At 53.6% G+C, this 13903-nt stretch overlaps 2 protein-coding genes across 2 annotated transcripts; one reads left to right on the forward strand and one right to left on the reverse strand.

Annotated features, from left to right (window-relative positions):
- Positions 1-994: 994 nt before the first annotated feature.
- Positions 995-6485, forward strand: FUN31 (serine/threonine protein kinase). Its single transcript, XM_062950530.1, is given in 5 exon segments — positions 995-1992; positions 2007-2147; positions 2236-2422; positions 2515-5657; positions 5719-6485. The coding sequence occupies 4 exon segments, from the start codon at positions 2114-2116 to the stop codon at positions 5985-5987; spliced, it is 3633 nt and encodes a 1210-aa protein (XP_062796555.1). The 5' UTR covers positions 995-1992; positions 2007-2113; the 3' UTR covers positions 5988-6485.
- Positions 6486-9680: 3195 nt separating this feature from the next.
- QC764_709150 (uncharacterized protein) lies at positions 9681-13802 on the reverse strand. The gene is made up of 3 exons (XM_062950531.1): positions 12321-13802; positions 9941-12271; positions 9681-9847 (listed from the first exon to the last, which is right to left on the reverse strand). The coding sequence occupies exons 1-2, from the start codon at positions 13531-13533 to the stop codon at positions 10245-10247; spliced, it is 3240 nt and encodes a 1079-aa protein (XP_062796556.1). The 5' UTR covers positions 13534-13802; the 3' UTR covers positions 9681-9847; positions 9941-10244.
- Positions 13803-13903: the final 101 nt, after the last annotated feature.

Here is a 13903-nt window from a genome sequence, read left to right on the forward strand (position 1 = left end):
TCGACCATCACTATTTATGTAGTTATTTTTGTCTGATTTCTGACTTGTTGGCCACATTGGCCCCGAGAACATCTCCCGTCCTTCTGGCCGTTTCATCCACCCGAGATGGTGGGCCGGACACCGACCCGGCACGGAGGGTCGGCCCCGGAAGCTCGGCAAAGTGGAGCCTTTCCACGGCCGGGCCTTCTTCTGGTGCTTCCCGAAGCTTGCAGCTCCCCACGCTTGGCGAGTGGCTTCCTAGGCTTGGCCCATCTGCTGTGATGCCCAAAAAGAGCGAAAAATTGTGCTGGTGGACAGCATCACCTCATATAAGCAGCTGACCGCAAGATCCCATGATACCATCTCCCCACAAGTGAGCTCTGAGTAATTTTGGCTTGACAGGTCGTAGTGTGTGTGAGAGCGATGTTGCTAGCGATGTATGACTTCGAAGCGAGATCGGAATACTACCTTCTACACGCGGGATGCATGCGGGGGTTGTTGGTGATTCTTCACCTCTGGCATTTCCCCTCCATGAGCGCTGGAATGAGATCACGATGTCGTGGTTGTGTCTTGGATTCAGGGCGACAAAATACCTCCAAAATCATGCAGGCCATGCGATCGTGCGACATTGGGGACCATCGCAGGGTCTAACCTGCGGAAAAGAAACAGCAAACTCTGGAAATGATCAACATGACAAGATGCTGGGAAGCTGCACGATGACCTCGCCCGAGACGTCTTTCGCCGAGTGGCTGTTGTGCCTCTGGGCCTCTTGTGCCACTGCCCGTAGTGGCTGCTGGAAGCCGTCGTCGTCTGAATACCTCCCAAGGTAGTTCAATATCTGTCAGTTAGGCAACTGCCGGAGGGCCTTGCAACGATGAGACCAAAACCCAAACACCTGCTGAACCCCAGTTGGCCTGCCGTTCTTTTCACATGGGCCCCCGCGTTGGGACTGCAACCAATGCAACGGCAGCCATGCGGATCTCACCAAAAAGCAGGGAAGGAATTCGAGGAATGAGGGTTTCGTTCGGGGTCCACAGTGCGTTTCCAGCAGCTTGGGACTGTGGCGGGCTTGGCTGGTTGGGTTGAAGGTGGTCTCTAACTGGGCAGAGAGAAGCAAGCCTGCAGCCATCCTCATTTCGTGATACCGGCGGGGGAACAGGAACACGCGTGGTAGTTCATCAGAGATATTACACAGCCTTAACCCGTCCTGGATGCCTGGAGAAACGGACCTGTGTCATGCCGTTGTTGTATTGAGCATTTGTTGACTTTTGCCCTTTGAAGCGGCAGAACAAATAGCCACTTCAGCGCTTACCGCGCCGGGCCGCGGGGGTCTGTGTGGCCGTTTGGGGCTTTTTGGCCTCGGGATGATCACTGCGGCCAAATGTTCTACCGTGTGCGCACTGTGCCGCGATGGGCTGCCCTATGGTGGCCAACCTGAACTCCCCCTCTGCCCGCCCCATCACTGCTCGTCATGCACATCTAAACTTGGGGCAGCCCGCTAAATACTTGCAAGAGCGGACCCAGCGAGTGACAGATCATCCTCACAATCTCGATTTCGCTGCAAACAACGTGCGACGGCCAGCGACACGATTCCATCGGGCACCTATCCAGACTTTGAGAGAACCACAAGGCATCTGACTGACAGCAGCCACGGTCGAATCAACTCGAACCCATCCATCCCTCCACTGCTGCCCGTCGCTTGTCCAGTCGCGGTCGCAGCCGCAGTCGCAGTCGCACTCTTCCTCAACGGGCCCTCCGATTTCGAAAGTGCATGCATACCTCACCTGGCAGCCCTATCGAGAGCTTCAAAAATCTGCACCTCGTCCCCTGCACTCGCCGCTGCCCTACCTCCGTACTCAAGACACCAGCTATTTCTGCGCCGCCAAAGTACTAGGGGACCAAATACAAAGAGGGGTGGGCTCTGAATCTTGTCTTGTCTTTGAGCTTGACCACACCCGACAGACAGACGTAGCTTGGGCTCGACTCTTGCCAACCCCGCCAGCCGCGAGCCAGGAGAGACGAGACACGAGCCACGAACCACGAGCCACGAGCCTCTCCCCTCTCTCCAACACATACCCTTCCATACGCATTTGCTACACTGTAGATCACTGAATACACTCTGCTTGCGCCAATTATGCTCGGTGTATATGGTGGGAACCATGACAATGGTGGGTTTCACGGATACCTAATGCTACGCCGCTCTTCTTTGCCCGCACAGTTGGAGTCAGTGCTGACAAGGGGCCAACCCGGTGACAGGCGACGAAACACGACACGATGCCGAGGAGCAGCGCGGCCGGTCAAGGCTCTCGCCGGGCTTGCACATCCCAAAGAACCGAAGCACGGGAAACCTAGGGCATATGGGCGGTGATAACTCTGAAAAGGCTCGAATCCGATTCTCGTTTGATGCTGGGCCCTCTGCCACGGAATATGACACCATCACAAGGTTAGCTCGAGTCGAGATGTGTTGGGGCTTCGTCGCTGTGTTTGGTCTTTGAACTGCCTGAGCTGAAAATACTGACATGTTGGTCCTTTCAGGAGCTCAATCATGACGGACCACGATCACGGCTTGGGCCTGTCGGGGCTCAGGCGCATCCGGCAGCAGCACAATCCCGTTCGAGCTCCCACGATGCCTTCCTCTGGAAGTCGGGCACCTTCTCTCAGCGCTCTCACCAGATGCTCGTCCGTTTCGGTGCTGTCCGACATGGGCAACACACCCATCTCTCCTGGCCCAACTTCTCCTGCCTTTACTGAAGACCTGAACCGCTTTCCGTCCGAGTCGTTGCATTCCTTTTCGTTTGCGCATCAGTCTGAAGATCTTTTGCACAGCCGCCAAAATGTCCTCAAAAAGTCCATCGAGTTTATGAAAGATCGGATGGGTTGGTCAGTCTCGACGAGCGCTGCCATGGCCAGCGCGCAAGCTCGGGTCACTGGTGACGTGGAGATGCAGAACATGCTGGACCTCCTCGCGAAAGCCCAACTGGTAGGGGCTGGTAACATTCCAAATGCGGACCTTAGCATCCCCACAGGTCCATTGAGTGGTCCTGCAACCATGTCTGACGAGAATGTGTTTGATAAGGAGTTCATCCCGAGGACTGAAAGCCCAGGTCCGATCGAGAGAACGCCCTTGTTGTCCCCATTGACCCTGGAACCTGCTGAGCTGAAGGATGCGCCGGCTACTGCACCCCTCCCCAGACCTCAGCTCCTCATGGGAGGAGAGCCCGACTCTGAGAGCTCATCGAGAACCCCCACCAACGAGAGCGGCACGACAGCAAAAACGCACACAACCGGGAAGACGACACCTCCTCCACCTGCTATTCGTCCGAACGCTGCGCTGAAGCGGACCATGACCGACACTGTCCAGATATCGGTGCAGCAAAAGCTTATGGACGCCATGGCCCAGCCGTTCCTTGCCACCGAGCCGGTCCAAGCACAGCACATCATCTCGCGAAAATCACCTCAGCAAGCCTTCACTCCCATGATCAACACAGCTACCTCGCTGCCGGGTGCGGCACATGGCTCCACGAGATGGGTACCTGCCGCCCAGGCCATTTTCACCACAGAGTCGAAGCCACCATGGACGATTCTTGCCGCCAACGATCTTGCCTGTTTGCTTTTTGGTGTGACCAAGGCCGAGGTCAGGAAGATGGGTATCTTGGAGGTGGTGCAGGAAGAAAGGCGGAACTGGCTGTCGCGAAAGCTGCAGGCGGGCGTGCACGACGATGCGGGAGATGGCTCTGAGAACGATGCCCCATCACCGACGAAAGTAACCACGCCGACTAAGAGTCTGCTCGGTGCTCGCGGGGGTGGAATCACGGCAAAACTCTTGAGCAAACCCAATTCGAGGACGCAGGCCCCCAAGACTGGCCGGCGACCTGCAACGATCCACAACGGCGACCCTAAGCCACCAAAGCCGGGGCATGCTCATAACAACAGCAAGTCTAGGGGCGTGCTGCTCTGCGGAGACGTGGTCCCGATCCAAAAGCGAAACGGCGCAACGGGTTCGGCCAGCTTGTGGGTGAAGGAGAAGAAGGTGGGCCTCATCTGGGTCTTGGAGGAGATCCACGAGGACGTTGCGTATGTGGACGTTGACGAAGACGGCAACGTTGTCAAACTTTCCGGTGCGCTGGGCCCTATTTGGGGAGACGAGACGATCCAGCCTGGCCTGGACGTTGGGCGGTTGATACCCCGTATTCCGCGCCAAGGCTTTGACCCACGGTTCGGCGAGGTCGACTACTATGAGATTACCAAGAAGAAGTACTACACCTGCCGAAACTCCGACAGAATCAACATTCCGGCCACAGTCGAGCAGGTCCGGGGGACAACTGAACTGCGAGTGTCCAGTTTCCCCCACATTGCCGGTATCGTTGTGGTAGCCCCTCAGAGCTTGAAGATCAAGAGCTCAAACTCTGTCTTTTGTGGTGCCCTTTTCGGTCACGAGAAGCCGGACGGGATGTCTATCAACAGCCTGGTGCCCAACTTTGACAGGATCCTTCAGATTCTGACGGACGAAGATGGCATTCACTTGGTTGATGGCATCGTGATTCCGGAGCACTCCTTCAGGAAAGCATCGGCCTTCCTTGCCCTCAGAGAGGGCCGGCCGGATGCTGCAACGGGATTTTTGCGGCCCGAAGGTCTTCCGGCCAAGCATCGGGATGGCTCCGAACTCAAAATTGACATTCAGATGCGCGTGGTGAAGAGTGAAAACCAAACCACGATCCACGAGGAGGTGGTCGAGGAGGGGAGCGATGACGACTCGGCGTCTGGGGGAGCCAACGACAAATTTGTGGTACCACACACAGAGATGGTTTATGCTTTGTGGATAACCTACTCTAGGCACCTGCACGCATCCAGAACAAATTTGGGAGTATCGTCGCCGTTGCTCTCTGGCGCTGCCACCCCGCTTCACCAACCGTCACCTGGACAAACACCCGCGCATACACCGGTGGAAATGCAGTCGGATTCCGACAACGAGCCGCCAAAGGAGGAACAGACGGCCGCCTCCTCGCTGGCGAGACAGCTGAAGGACGCTGCTTACAACGCCGCTGCCAAAATCACCGGGGGTGCCATCAAGGGCACCGAGGCACCAACGGAGCAGCAACAACCGGCGATCGCGGCTGATGCCAAGTCAGAAACAAAGAAGAAGTCGATCGACGACTTTGTCATCCTCGAGGAAATGGGACAAGGCGCCTACGGCCAAGTCAAGCTGGCCCGTTATCGCGACAGCGGCAAGCGCAGCATTCTCAAATATGTTACCAAGAGGCGCATTCTGGTCGACACGTGGACGCGAGACAGACGACTGGGTACCGTCCCGCTGGAGATCCACGTGCTGGACTACCTGCGTCGCGACGGCTTCAAGCACCCCAACATTGTCGAGATGGAGGACTTTTTCGAGGACGAAGTGAATTACTACATTGAGATGGTGCCGCACGGCTTGCCGGGGATGGATCTTTTCGACTACATTGAGCTTCGCGCCAACATGGAGGAGCAAGAGTGCCGGAGCATCTTTGTTCAGGTCGCGAGAGCGATTCACCACCTGCACACCAAGGCGCTGGTGGTGCACCGGGATATCAAGGACGAGAATGTCATCTTGGATGGGGAGGGAAGGATCAAGCTGATTGATTTTGGGAGCGCGGCGTATATCAAGAGCGGGCCGTTTGATGTTTTTGTGGGCACCATTGGTGAGACTTCTTGGTCACTTGTCAGAAAACTGTGGATTGCTGACATTAGATGAAACAACAGACTACGCAGCCCCAGAAGTTCTGGCTGGCAGGCCCTACGGTGGCAAAGAGCAGGATGTATGGGCGTTGGGCATTCTGCTCTACACCATCATCTACAAGGAGAACCCGTTCTACAGCATTGATGAGATTATGGACCGGGACCTGAGGGTGCCGTATACCATCAGTGACGACAGCATTGATCTCATTCGGAAGATGCTGGATCGGAACGTGGAGCAGAGACTGGATATCGAGCAGGTGTTGGCGCATCCTTGGTGTAGGATGATGGAGTAGATGGGGGGGTTGGATGAAGAGAGTGATAGAGAGGAGGAAAAGAGGTGGTGGCGTGATGATACCCCGAGGTTTTTAGGAGGGAGGATAAAATGGACAGTGACAGAGAGATGGTATTAGGGGGTTTGGGGGTTGGTTGGTTGGTTGTGGATTAAAACAAACAGAAGCTGAAGCGTTTTTCTTTCTTTGTTTCTTGTGCTGCTGTGGATGGTTAAAGGGAATCGTGGATGCATGGTTTATGGCGTATATGACTATTGAGATGAGTAAAGATGATTAGGCGGATGAAAATTGATGGGTTGGGTGGTATATGTCTTTGTGTTTCTTTTGTGGTGTTGAAGAGCCGAAGAGATGTGGCGTTAGAGAGAGAGAGAGAGAGAGAGAGAGTGTGTGTATGATGCTGATGATGATGGGAGAGTTACATTATATTTTCACCACCTCTGTTGTTGTTGTCATGGGAGTAAAGTCTGTATACATTATTTTTCTTTAGTCAATCGATAAGTTGTGAGAGTAGCCGGCGGCTGAGAGTCGTTCAAGCGTGCTATTCAACGGTGTTTGCAGTGATGGACAGAAACAGCGGACTAATGCCAACCACGCCAGGAACACCAATCACACACACCAAGGCCCCTTCTTTCTTCCAACGGTGGGGGGGTGAACAGTCTACCTGTGGAGGAGTAGTCATGTCCACGTCCCCTTCAGCATACTTTCGTAATCCTCACTTGTCCATGCGACGACGAAGAAAAGGAGGGGGCCACACATCTGGCGTCTCTCACATCCCCGTCGTCATGGTCCTCCTCCTGCTCTACCTCCTCGTCTCCTGGCTCGGAAGAGCGAGCGTGCGTTGACGTTGATGGGGACTTCCTCGCCAAGCATGTCAACGTCGTCAGGCGCTTGCTCGTGCTCGGGGGAGAGGGGACATTTCTACCTCTCGGGATAAGGGGATGGATCCCCACTGATTTTTGGCTGCTGGGGGGATTGTTAGCGTTTTGTCATTCGCTACGGGGTTTGATGCCCCTCTACTTGGAAGGGAAAGGGCAAAGGGGGGGGATGAAGTGAGGTCATCGCCGTCTTCTTCTTTGGGCAGGAGAAGCGGCTATGGATGTTGGGGAGGGATATACCGGCTTCTCTTCCTGTCGACGGCCTTTCTCTTCCTGGCGGGCGCGGGCGCGGGCGCGGGCACGGGGACGAGGACGAGGACGAGGACGAGGCCGATCAATTTGCTGATTATTGTTTGTAGGCTGTTTCAATGGGTTGTAGATGGGTGGATAGCATTGGGAGATGGGGTCGGGATGAGGTAGGGGGTTTATATATGAGAAAGGTGAGGGTGTACGAAAGGCTGTATGGGGTAGTTTTGGACATCGTGAGGTGGGTGGAAAGTTTTTGGACATCGTGTATAAGTGGACGGGTTAGAGTTATTATCGATGTATTTGAAGTTTGTCTTGTCTCGATATTGCTGTCCGGGCTTTTGAGTAAAAGGAAATGGATTATAATGATCTCCTCTTCGACATGACAAAAGCGGCATTGGTATCTGTTTTCTATATCGCTGTTCCGAAAAAGAATACTGTTGAAGACTGTGTGGTTACGTATGCAGAAGCGAAGCTGCTATTCAGATTGCATTATTGTTTTCAGAAGTGATCTGTGTATCACTTCTCAACCTCAAGCCAAACTCGCATTCAGGTGTTTACAAAGCGGTTTGCTGATATGCAGGCATGGTTGTCATTCTCGTCAAGATTTCTGCATCATTTCGGGTCACTTGAGGCTCTCCATGTCATCGTCTCCGGTGGCCCAAAACGTGAAGAGTCGATTCAAACTTTTCTGCCCCCCTAATGCCTCTCTCCCCATGTGGCGCTTTTAGGTTGAGCAGGTTCACCCGATAGACGAGTCTTTACTGTTCACTTATATCATTTGCGTCATCTGACTTGGGCATATTTTCACTATTTTAACCAGCCTTTCTCTTCTTTTCCGTGTGATGATCTTTCTATCATCACCATCACCACTAGAACAGCTGTTCTGTTCACCTTCCCCAAGTTAGTCTTATCTAGGCTTTCGCATTGAAGACTTGGAATTGGTTTCTTCTTCTATTCTCTGTTACGCTCTTTCTCCTCATCATCTAATCGACCGACGCTGACTTCTCCAAAGACAATGGGGACTACCCTCTCCTGTTTTCGTCAACCTGGCGACGGGGCCACGCACGGGAACGATCGAGTTAGGCAAAGCTCCATGGGCACACTCGTTGATAATTCCGTTCCGTCAAGCTTCAAGAGCGTATGCCCCGATGGTTCAGCCATACAAAAGTTCAAGGTCACATCCTCTCATCATCCTGTCGTACAAAGCTCCAAGGCCACATCAAATGATCCCGTCGTGCAAAGCTCCGAGGCCGCATCCTCCAACGAACAAACTGGGCAACACTCCGAGATCGCAACCTCAGACGCTTCTACTACGCAAAGCCCCAAGGCCACCTGTCCCAACTATTCCGCCGTGGAGAGCCCCGAGGTTACGGCACCTCCACCATACGAAGGACCTGAGGACAAGTTCCCCAACACCCCAGTCACTCAATGCAAGCGCTGCAAACGTCTCTGCGAGCCTGGAGCTTTTGAGGATGGTATAGGATCACCGTACTGCGACTGGTACCACACAGGTAAGTAAGGCATGCCATGATAAGCCATCAGTTCCCATCTGACATGGCTGAACAACTAGGGAATTCCGTGTCGTTACGTGAATTCATCGACGAGGGTGGGGCTGATGTTGACACGAACGACCACCATAGAGGTGAACTGGATCACAAGAATGTGTGGCCATGCTGTCTACAAGAGAAATCGATATCTGAGGGCCCTTTTGTAAGCAGAGCCACCCAGGATTGGAGGGGGCTAGACAAGGGGAAGCTTGGTTGTGTGGAGTACAAGGGGAAGCATACTGCGGTTTGAGGGTCCCCTCTGAGGGGGTGTATCACAGGGCATTGGTTTGGCAGAGAAGAGATAGCAGGGCCTGTATGGTCTTGAATATGGCATGGAGCTACCGGGGCCGCCATGAACAAATTTATCTGGAATGCGGGTTCAAATCTACATAAACTGTTTCCCAGCATGATCTCTCGATGACCACGAACATATCCATAGAGGTTCCGATACAACCCGCACCTAGATACCTTGGTGCCTTACCTAGGTAAATAGCCAGAATCGCACCGCACCACTTTCCTTCCTTCCCTGCTTGCGACTATACCGCTTTGCTTCAGGTCCTATTGCTTCCTCAATTTTCAAACTAGAACAACAAATAATCTCTTCCCCCTCATTTCTCTCTTTCACTCTCGCAACAATTAAACTCAAACCATCGACAAGATGAGCGACAGAACCACCAAAATCCGTCGATGGAAAGTCGATTTGTGAAATCAGAAGACGAAGCCGACACCAAGATCACCGCACCTCCCTCTCCCCACAAGGCTGCGAACAACAACACCGAGGTCAAAAAGGGCGCGACCCGTCACTGGAAACGTTGCAGGAGACTGTTCGAAGTCGGTGGCGGCGGTCGAGAGAATGGCGGAGCATCGCCTTGTTGCGACCGGCACCATCCGGGCATGTCAGTCAGGTTGCCGTTAGTAAGTTAGTAAAGCTCGACTGACAACCAAAAACCAACAGGAAAGCTCAGGGTTCTCCACGAGCTCCTCAAAGATCGGGGAACTGACCTTGACATGACGCCTTACAACCCGCGGGACCTCGAGAAGAAGGTTTGGGACTGTTGCTTGAACGTCTAGTCGTCGAAAGAGAAGCCTTTTGTCTCGAAACGGACGCAGGAGGTTTTTCAATCGGACAACGGGAGACTTGGATGTAGGCGATTCATGCAACAGCATTTTGCGGTTTAAGACACAAGGGTGTCTATCAGGGGGAAATGGATTAGTGTAGAAGGGAGGAGGAATATCAAGCAGCCTTGAAGCTGGCATGAGGCTATAATCGAAATTGCCCACTTACCAGGAGGAAACACGATTTGAGTTTATAATATCTTGCTCGTCCAGGCGTGATACATTGTGCAGATACATACTCCACCATTGGTCCTGCTAATGTAGCTTCATCTCGGTGATCAGTATCTCCATGATCCTACATCCCGAGCGTGAGGGCTTCCTCTGATCACCCTGATAGCCCTTTCAACAGTTTCAACTCAGACAGACATCTTCTCATTTCGGCAGCAGAAAGTGCCCCTGCCCCTAAAACTCGTCCTACAATAGTCCACATTTTAAAAGAAATCCTCACAGTTAACCCACCACCACCAAACCTCTCACCGATACGCCAACTCCTCATTCGCCCTGAAATTACACCTGCACTTACACTCGGGAACCGGACACTCCCTATGCCTAGCAAACCACTTCCTCGCGTGGTCCAAATGCAGGACGTGCAGGCACTGCAGACAAAAAGTGGGAAATCTCGCCGCTAGTTTCATCTCTTGATCCTCTCCGCCTCTTACTCCTATCCTGCCACCGCCGCCACCGCCAATTCCCCCCGTCCCTGTGTTATGATGCCAATGCCAGGCCTGGTCACTCCTCGGCAGCCCCACAACTTCCAAACAGACCACGCAGCGAGGTAAATGGCGTCTGCAGGTGGGACAAGAAATTCCACTGGAGATCATCTTGTCTGTGAACGGATTGTTGCTCCGGCCTTTGGAGGCCTTGGAGGTGTTGCCTGCTGGGATGATGGATATCGTGGCTGGGGATGGGTGGGTTGATGAAGCGCTTGACGCAGAAGGGGGTAACAGCATAAAATTGGGGGTGGTACCCTCGTGACTAGGAGGGCGGTTCTGCTGGCCCGACATTGACGTTTCCGCGTCACAATACACGCAGCGAAGAGCGATTTGACGGCCGGGGGGTTTCACTGTCGGTCGGCCGAGGTGTTTGCTCCGTTTGGTGGACTCGACGTCAAATTTCGCGCGGAGGTAAAACGCATGGTGACGTTGGAGGTAGCGGCGGTAGGCTTCCCTGAATGCGGTTGCGCGAACGTCGTCGATGAAGCGGGGGGAGCAGATCGAGAGCAAAAGTGAGGCGGTTTGGAAGTCGTTGAACTTGTGGACATAGCTGCAGAGGATGTCGACTAAAGAGTCTGTGATGCCTGTGAGGACTATCCCTTCGATGTCGCCAGAGGAGATTGCTTTGTTGACTTGCGCTTGGAGCCAGTAGTCCAGGTGGTCGTCGTCAAAGGTTCGCAAGGCGATGAAGATGCGGTCGCGGAGAGGAAGGGAGGGTTGGTCGGCGACTGAAGCCCAGTCGCCGGTTGCGATGATGGAGGAAATGGCGCGGAGATAGGGGTCGGTTTTGGAGGCGACGCGGGCGTCAAAGTCGAGGGTTTCGACCTTGTCTTTGCCTATTAGTTGGAGGGCGAGGGATACAAACAAGAGTTCGGGGTGCTCGTTGCTGGCTTTTTTGAGAACTTGGACGGCGCCTTTGATGTCACCTCGGAAGAGAGTGTTGGCGGCGACCATGGTGTACCAGGCTGAGTCTTTCTTGAGCGTCCTGTCAGACATGGCCTCTTCACACTCAGACTCATAGGATCGACCGTAGCTGCACATTTCCAAACACATCTCTCGGTGGTGAGGCCTCGACGTCGGCGCCGGGCCGTCATATTTGGGAATGCCGAGCTTTTTGTTGATCGCGTTGAGGCAGCGTTCCCACCCGGCCTCGTCTGGTGGCGGCTCGCCGTCGGAAAGTCTCATGTGCGGTCGGCTTCCGAGATCGTTTGACCATATTGTGTAGACGCCCAGGTATCCAATATCAAGAGGGTGCGACATCATCCCCCCATCAGATGCCGCCTCCTGAGCGCCAGAAACCCACGCCCACACATCCCTCAACCAGACATCATCCGACACAATCTCCCTGTTTTTCTCATAGTTGAATAAGTACCCCTCCTTGGCTCGCAGAAGCATAATGTGATCCAGCACATTTCTTGCTTTGGGCGAGTTGCGGGCCAAGTACATAGTCTCCATGAGGAGTTTCTCATGGCGGTGGCGTTGTGAAGGCGGCTCGGCTTGAGTGCCTACCTCTGTGGCCTTGACCATTGATCTCAGCGCCTTCAGCTGTTCTGCAACAGTAGTTGCATTATGAAATGCTGCTGGAAGCTCGGCATCCCCAGAGACTTGAACAGTGAGGACTTCTTTGGGTGGTGTAGCAAACGTCTGCTCTACCACAGCAGCCACGTCAACTTTGTTGGAGCCAAAGACAGGCTTGTCGAGGAGAGCGGTCTCGGTTAGCAATGGCCCGAGCATGGCATGTGAATGAGATGGTTCAAACTCCATAAGGTCTTGATAGGGTGTGTTTTCTGCCACATGTCAGTTATCCATAAAGTGAGTGAGATGGAGACAAATTACCCTCAAATCCTCGATGTGGCGGTTGCCATGGGACCATTTTGTATGGGTATTCAGACGTAAAAGATGGCTTTTCGACCACACCAAATGCTCCGTTGGCCCTAAGGACCAGTATGCGCGGTTGAAGAACTGGGGAGCTCATCGTGATCCAGTCAAAAGACACAACTTTGTCATTCTTGCGAGCTAGGTCGGCGTAGAGAGGCTCGAGTTCGCGCGACCGTGCAACCTCGAGCAACTCTGGGCTTCCTTCCACAACCAACTCTGGCTCGAGATGCTCGCGCCTTGTGTGCAGAACCTTGAGTTGGCCTGTCCGTGACAACATTGCCAGCAAACCAGGTTGGTCACGGCAGAAACGAAGGGCCCGGATAAATGAATTTTTATTGTCCGTCAATGTTGAATCTGCCTCCTCTTCAACGGCATGGTCCAAACGTAAAGCGCCTCCCGGCGGTAGGCTGTCGGACTGCACAGCTTTGGCATATACTGGATTGACATGATGCGGGTCAATGTAGCGTCTGTCCCAGACCATCACACCAGGCTTATCCAAGGCGGAGGAGGCAAAATAATGTGGGTCGGCATAGTCGATGGCGAGGTTGTTACAGCACCCTGTTCGGAACGTAATTGCCGCGTTATGATGGTCTCTGAGGTCGTGCAATCTCAATCCAGTCCCCTTGATGCCCGCGACCAGAAGATTGGGGTCGTCCTCAAAGAACTTGACACTCGAAACGGACACACTTGGTTCGAGCCGGTAGGTAGGGTCTGAAGGGGCACTGATGTTGGTGGGGAAACCCCTCACGGAGGAGTCGATCCCGGATAGTCGATTGACGTCCCAAATGTAGAGGCAGTTGTCATTCCTCACTCTTTCCAGAGCTACTGCTAGCTTCCCCATCGTGTTGAAGGCCACAGCGTGACATGTGCGTGACATCTTGAGTTCCAGCTCAAGATAGGCGTTGGAGTTGTCGTCTACTCGCAAAAGGTTGACCACGCCCGTTGGTGTTCCCACTGCCACCAGACCAGGCATTGAGGGTGACCAGTCATAAGCGGTAAGTGGTGGGATGTCAGCGTGTTCGGCGATTTTCCGATACTCGAATCGTCCGCGCTGGGCATGTCCTGTCGGCTCATACAACTGGACCATGCGGTGTTGGAGGTTGATGTGTATGAATGAGCTATGGGAGGCATTGGGTGACCATTTGATCAGCCCTGGCTCGGGCCGATCCATGATGGCAGTTGCGTGGTCTGGCTGAGGTGAAGACGATGTGATGAGATTCAACAGCTCCGCTACCTCGTCAGTCGCGGTACTCTGTGTGTGGTTGAGCAGTGTGTCGTGTGTTCATCTGCTGAGACCTGGTTTCATCATCAAAGAAGGAAGGTTCATCCAAGGTATGAGACTCGTGGGAATTAGTAACTCTTGTCAAACATAAAAGAGCGAATTGGTCATTTTTTTCGAAGCTGGATCAAGGTGTTGTTGAGAGCTTCCCTTCACATGGCGGATGAGATGAGGTTATAACTTCAATAACCCTAACCCCTGTCCTAACAGTGACTTGGCGGGGCAGCTGTAGTTGTCTGAGCTCCACCTTTTTTTTTGGCCT

The sequence above is a fragment of the Podospora pseudoanserina genome, assembly GCF_035222485.1.
Source record: "Podospora pseudoanserina strain CBS 124.78 chromosome 7 map unlocalized CBS124.78p_7, whole genome shotgun sequence".
NCBI classification, from domain to species: Eukaryota; Fungi; Ascomycota; class Sordariomycetes; order Sordariales; family Podosporaceae; genus Podospora; species Podospora pseudoanserina.

Excerpts from the sequence above, each read along its gene's own strand:
- FUN31 (XM_062950530.1), top strand. The coding sequence starts at position 2,114 with ATGCTCGGTGTATATGGTGGGAACCATGACAATG. Across the intron at positions 2,148-2,235 it reads TGGTGGGAACCATGACAATG|GCGACGAAACACGACACGAT; the intron begins GTGGGTTTCACG and ends ACCCGGTGACAG. Across the intron at positions 5,658-5,718 it reads TGTTTTTGTGGGCACCATTG|ACTACGCAGCCCCAGAAGTT; the intron begins GTGAGACTTCTT and ends ATGAAACAACAG.
- QC764_709150 (XM_062950531.1), bottom strand. The coding sequence starts at position 13,533 with ATGGATCGGCCCGAGCCAGGGCTGATCAAATGGTCACCCAATGCCTCC. Across the intron at positions 12,272-12,320 it reads GCCACATCGAGGATTTGAGG|AAAACACACCCTATCAAGAC; the intron begins GTAATTTGTCTC and ends GACATGTGGCAG.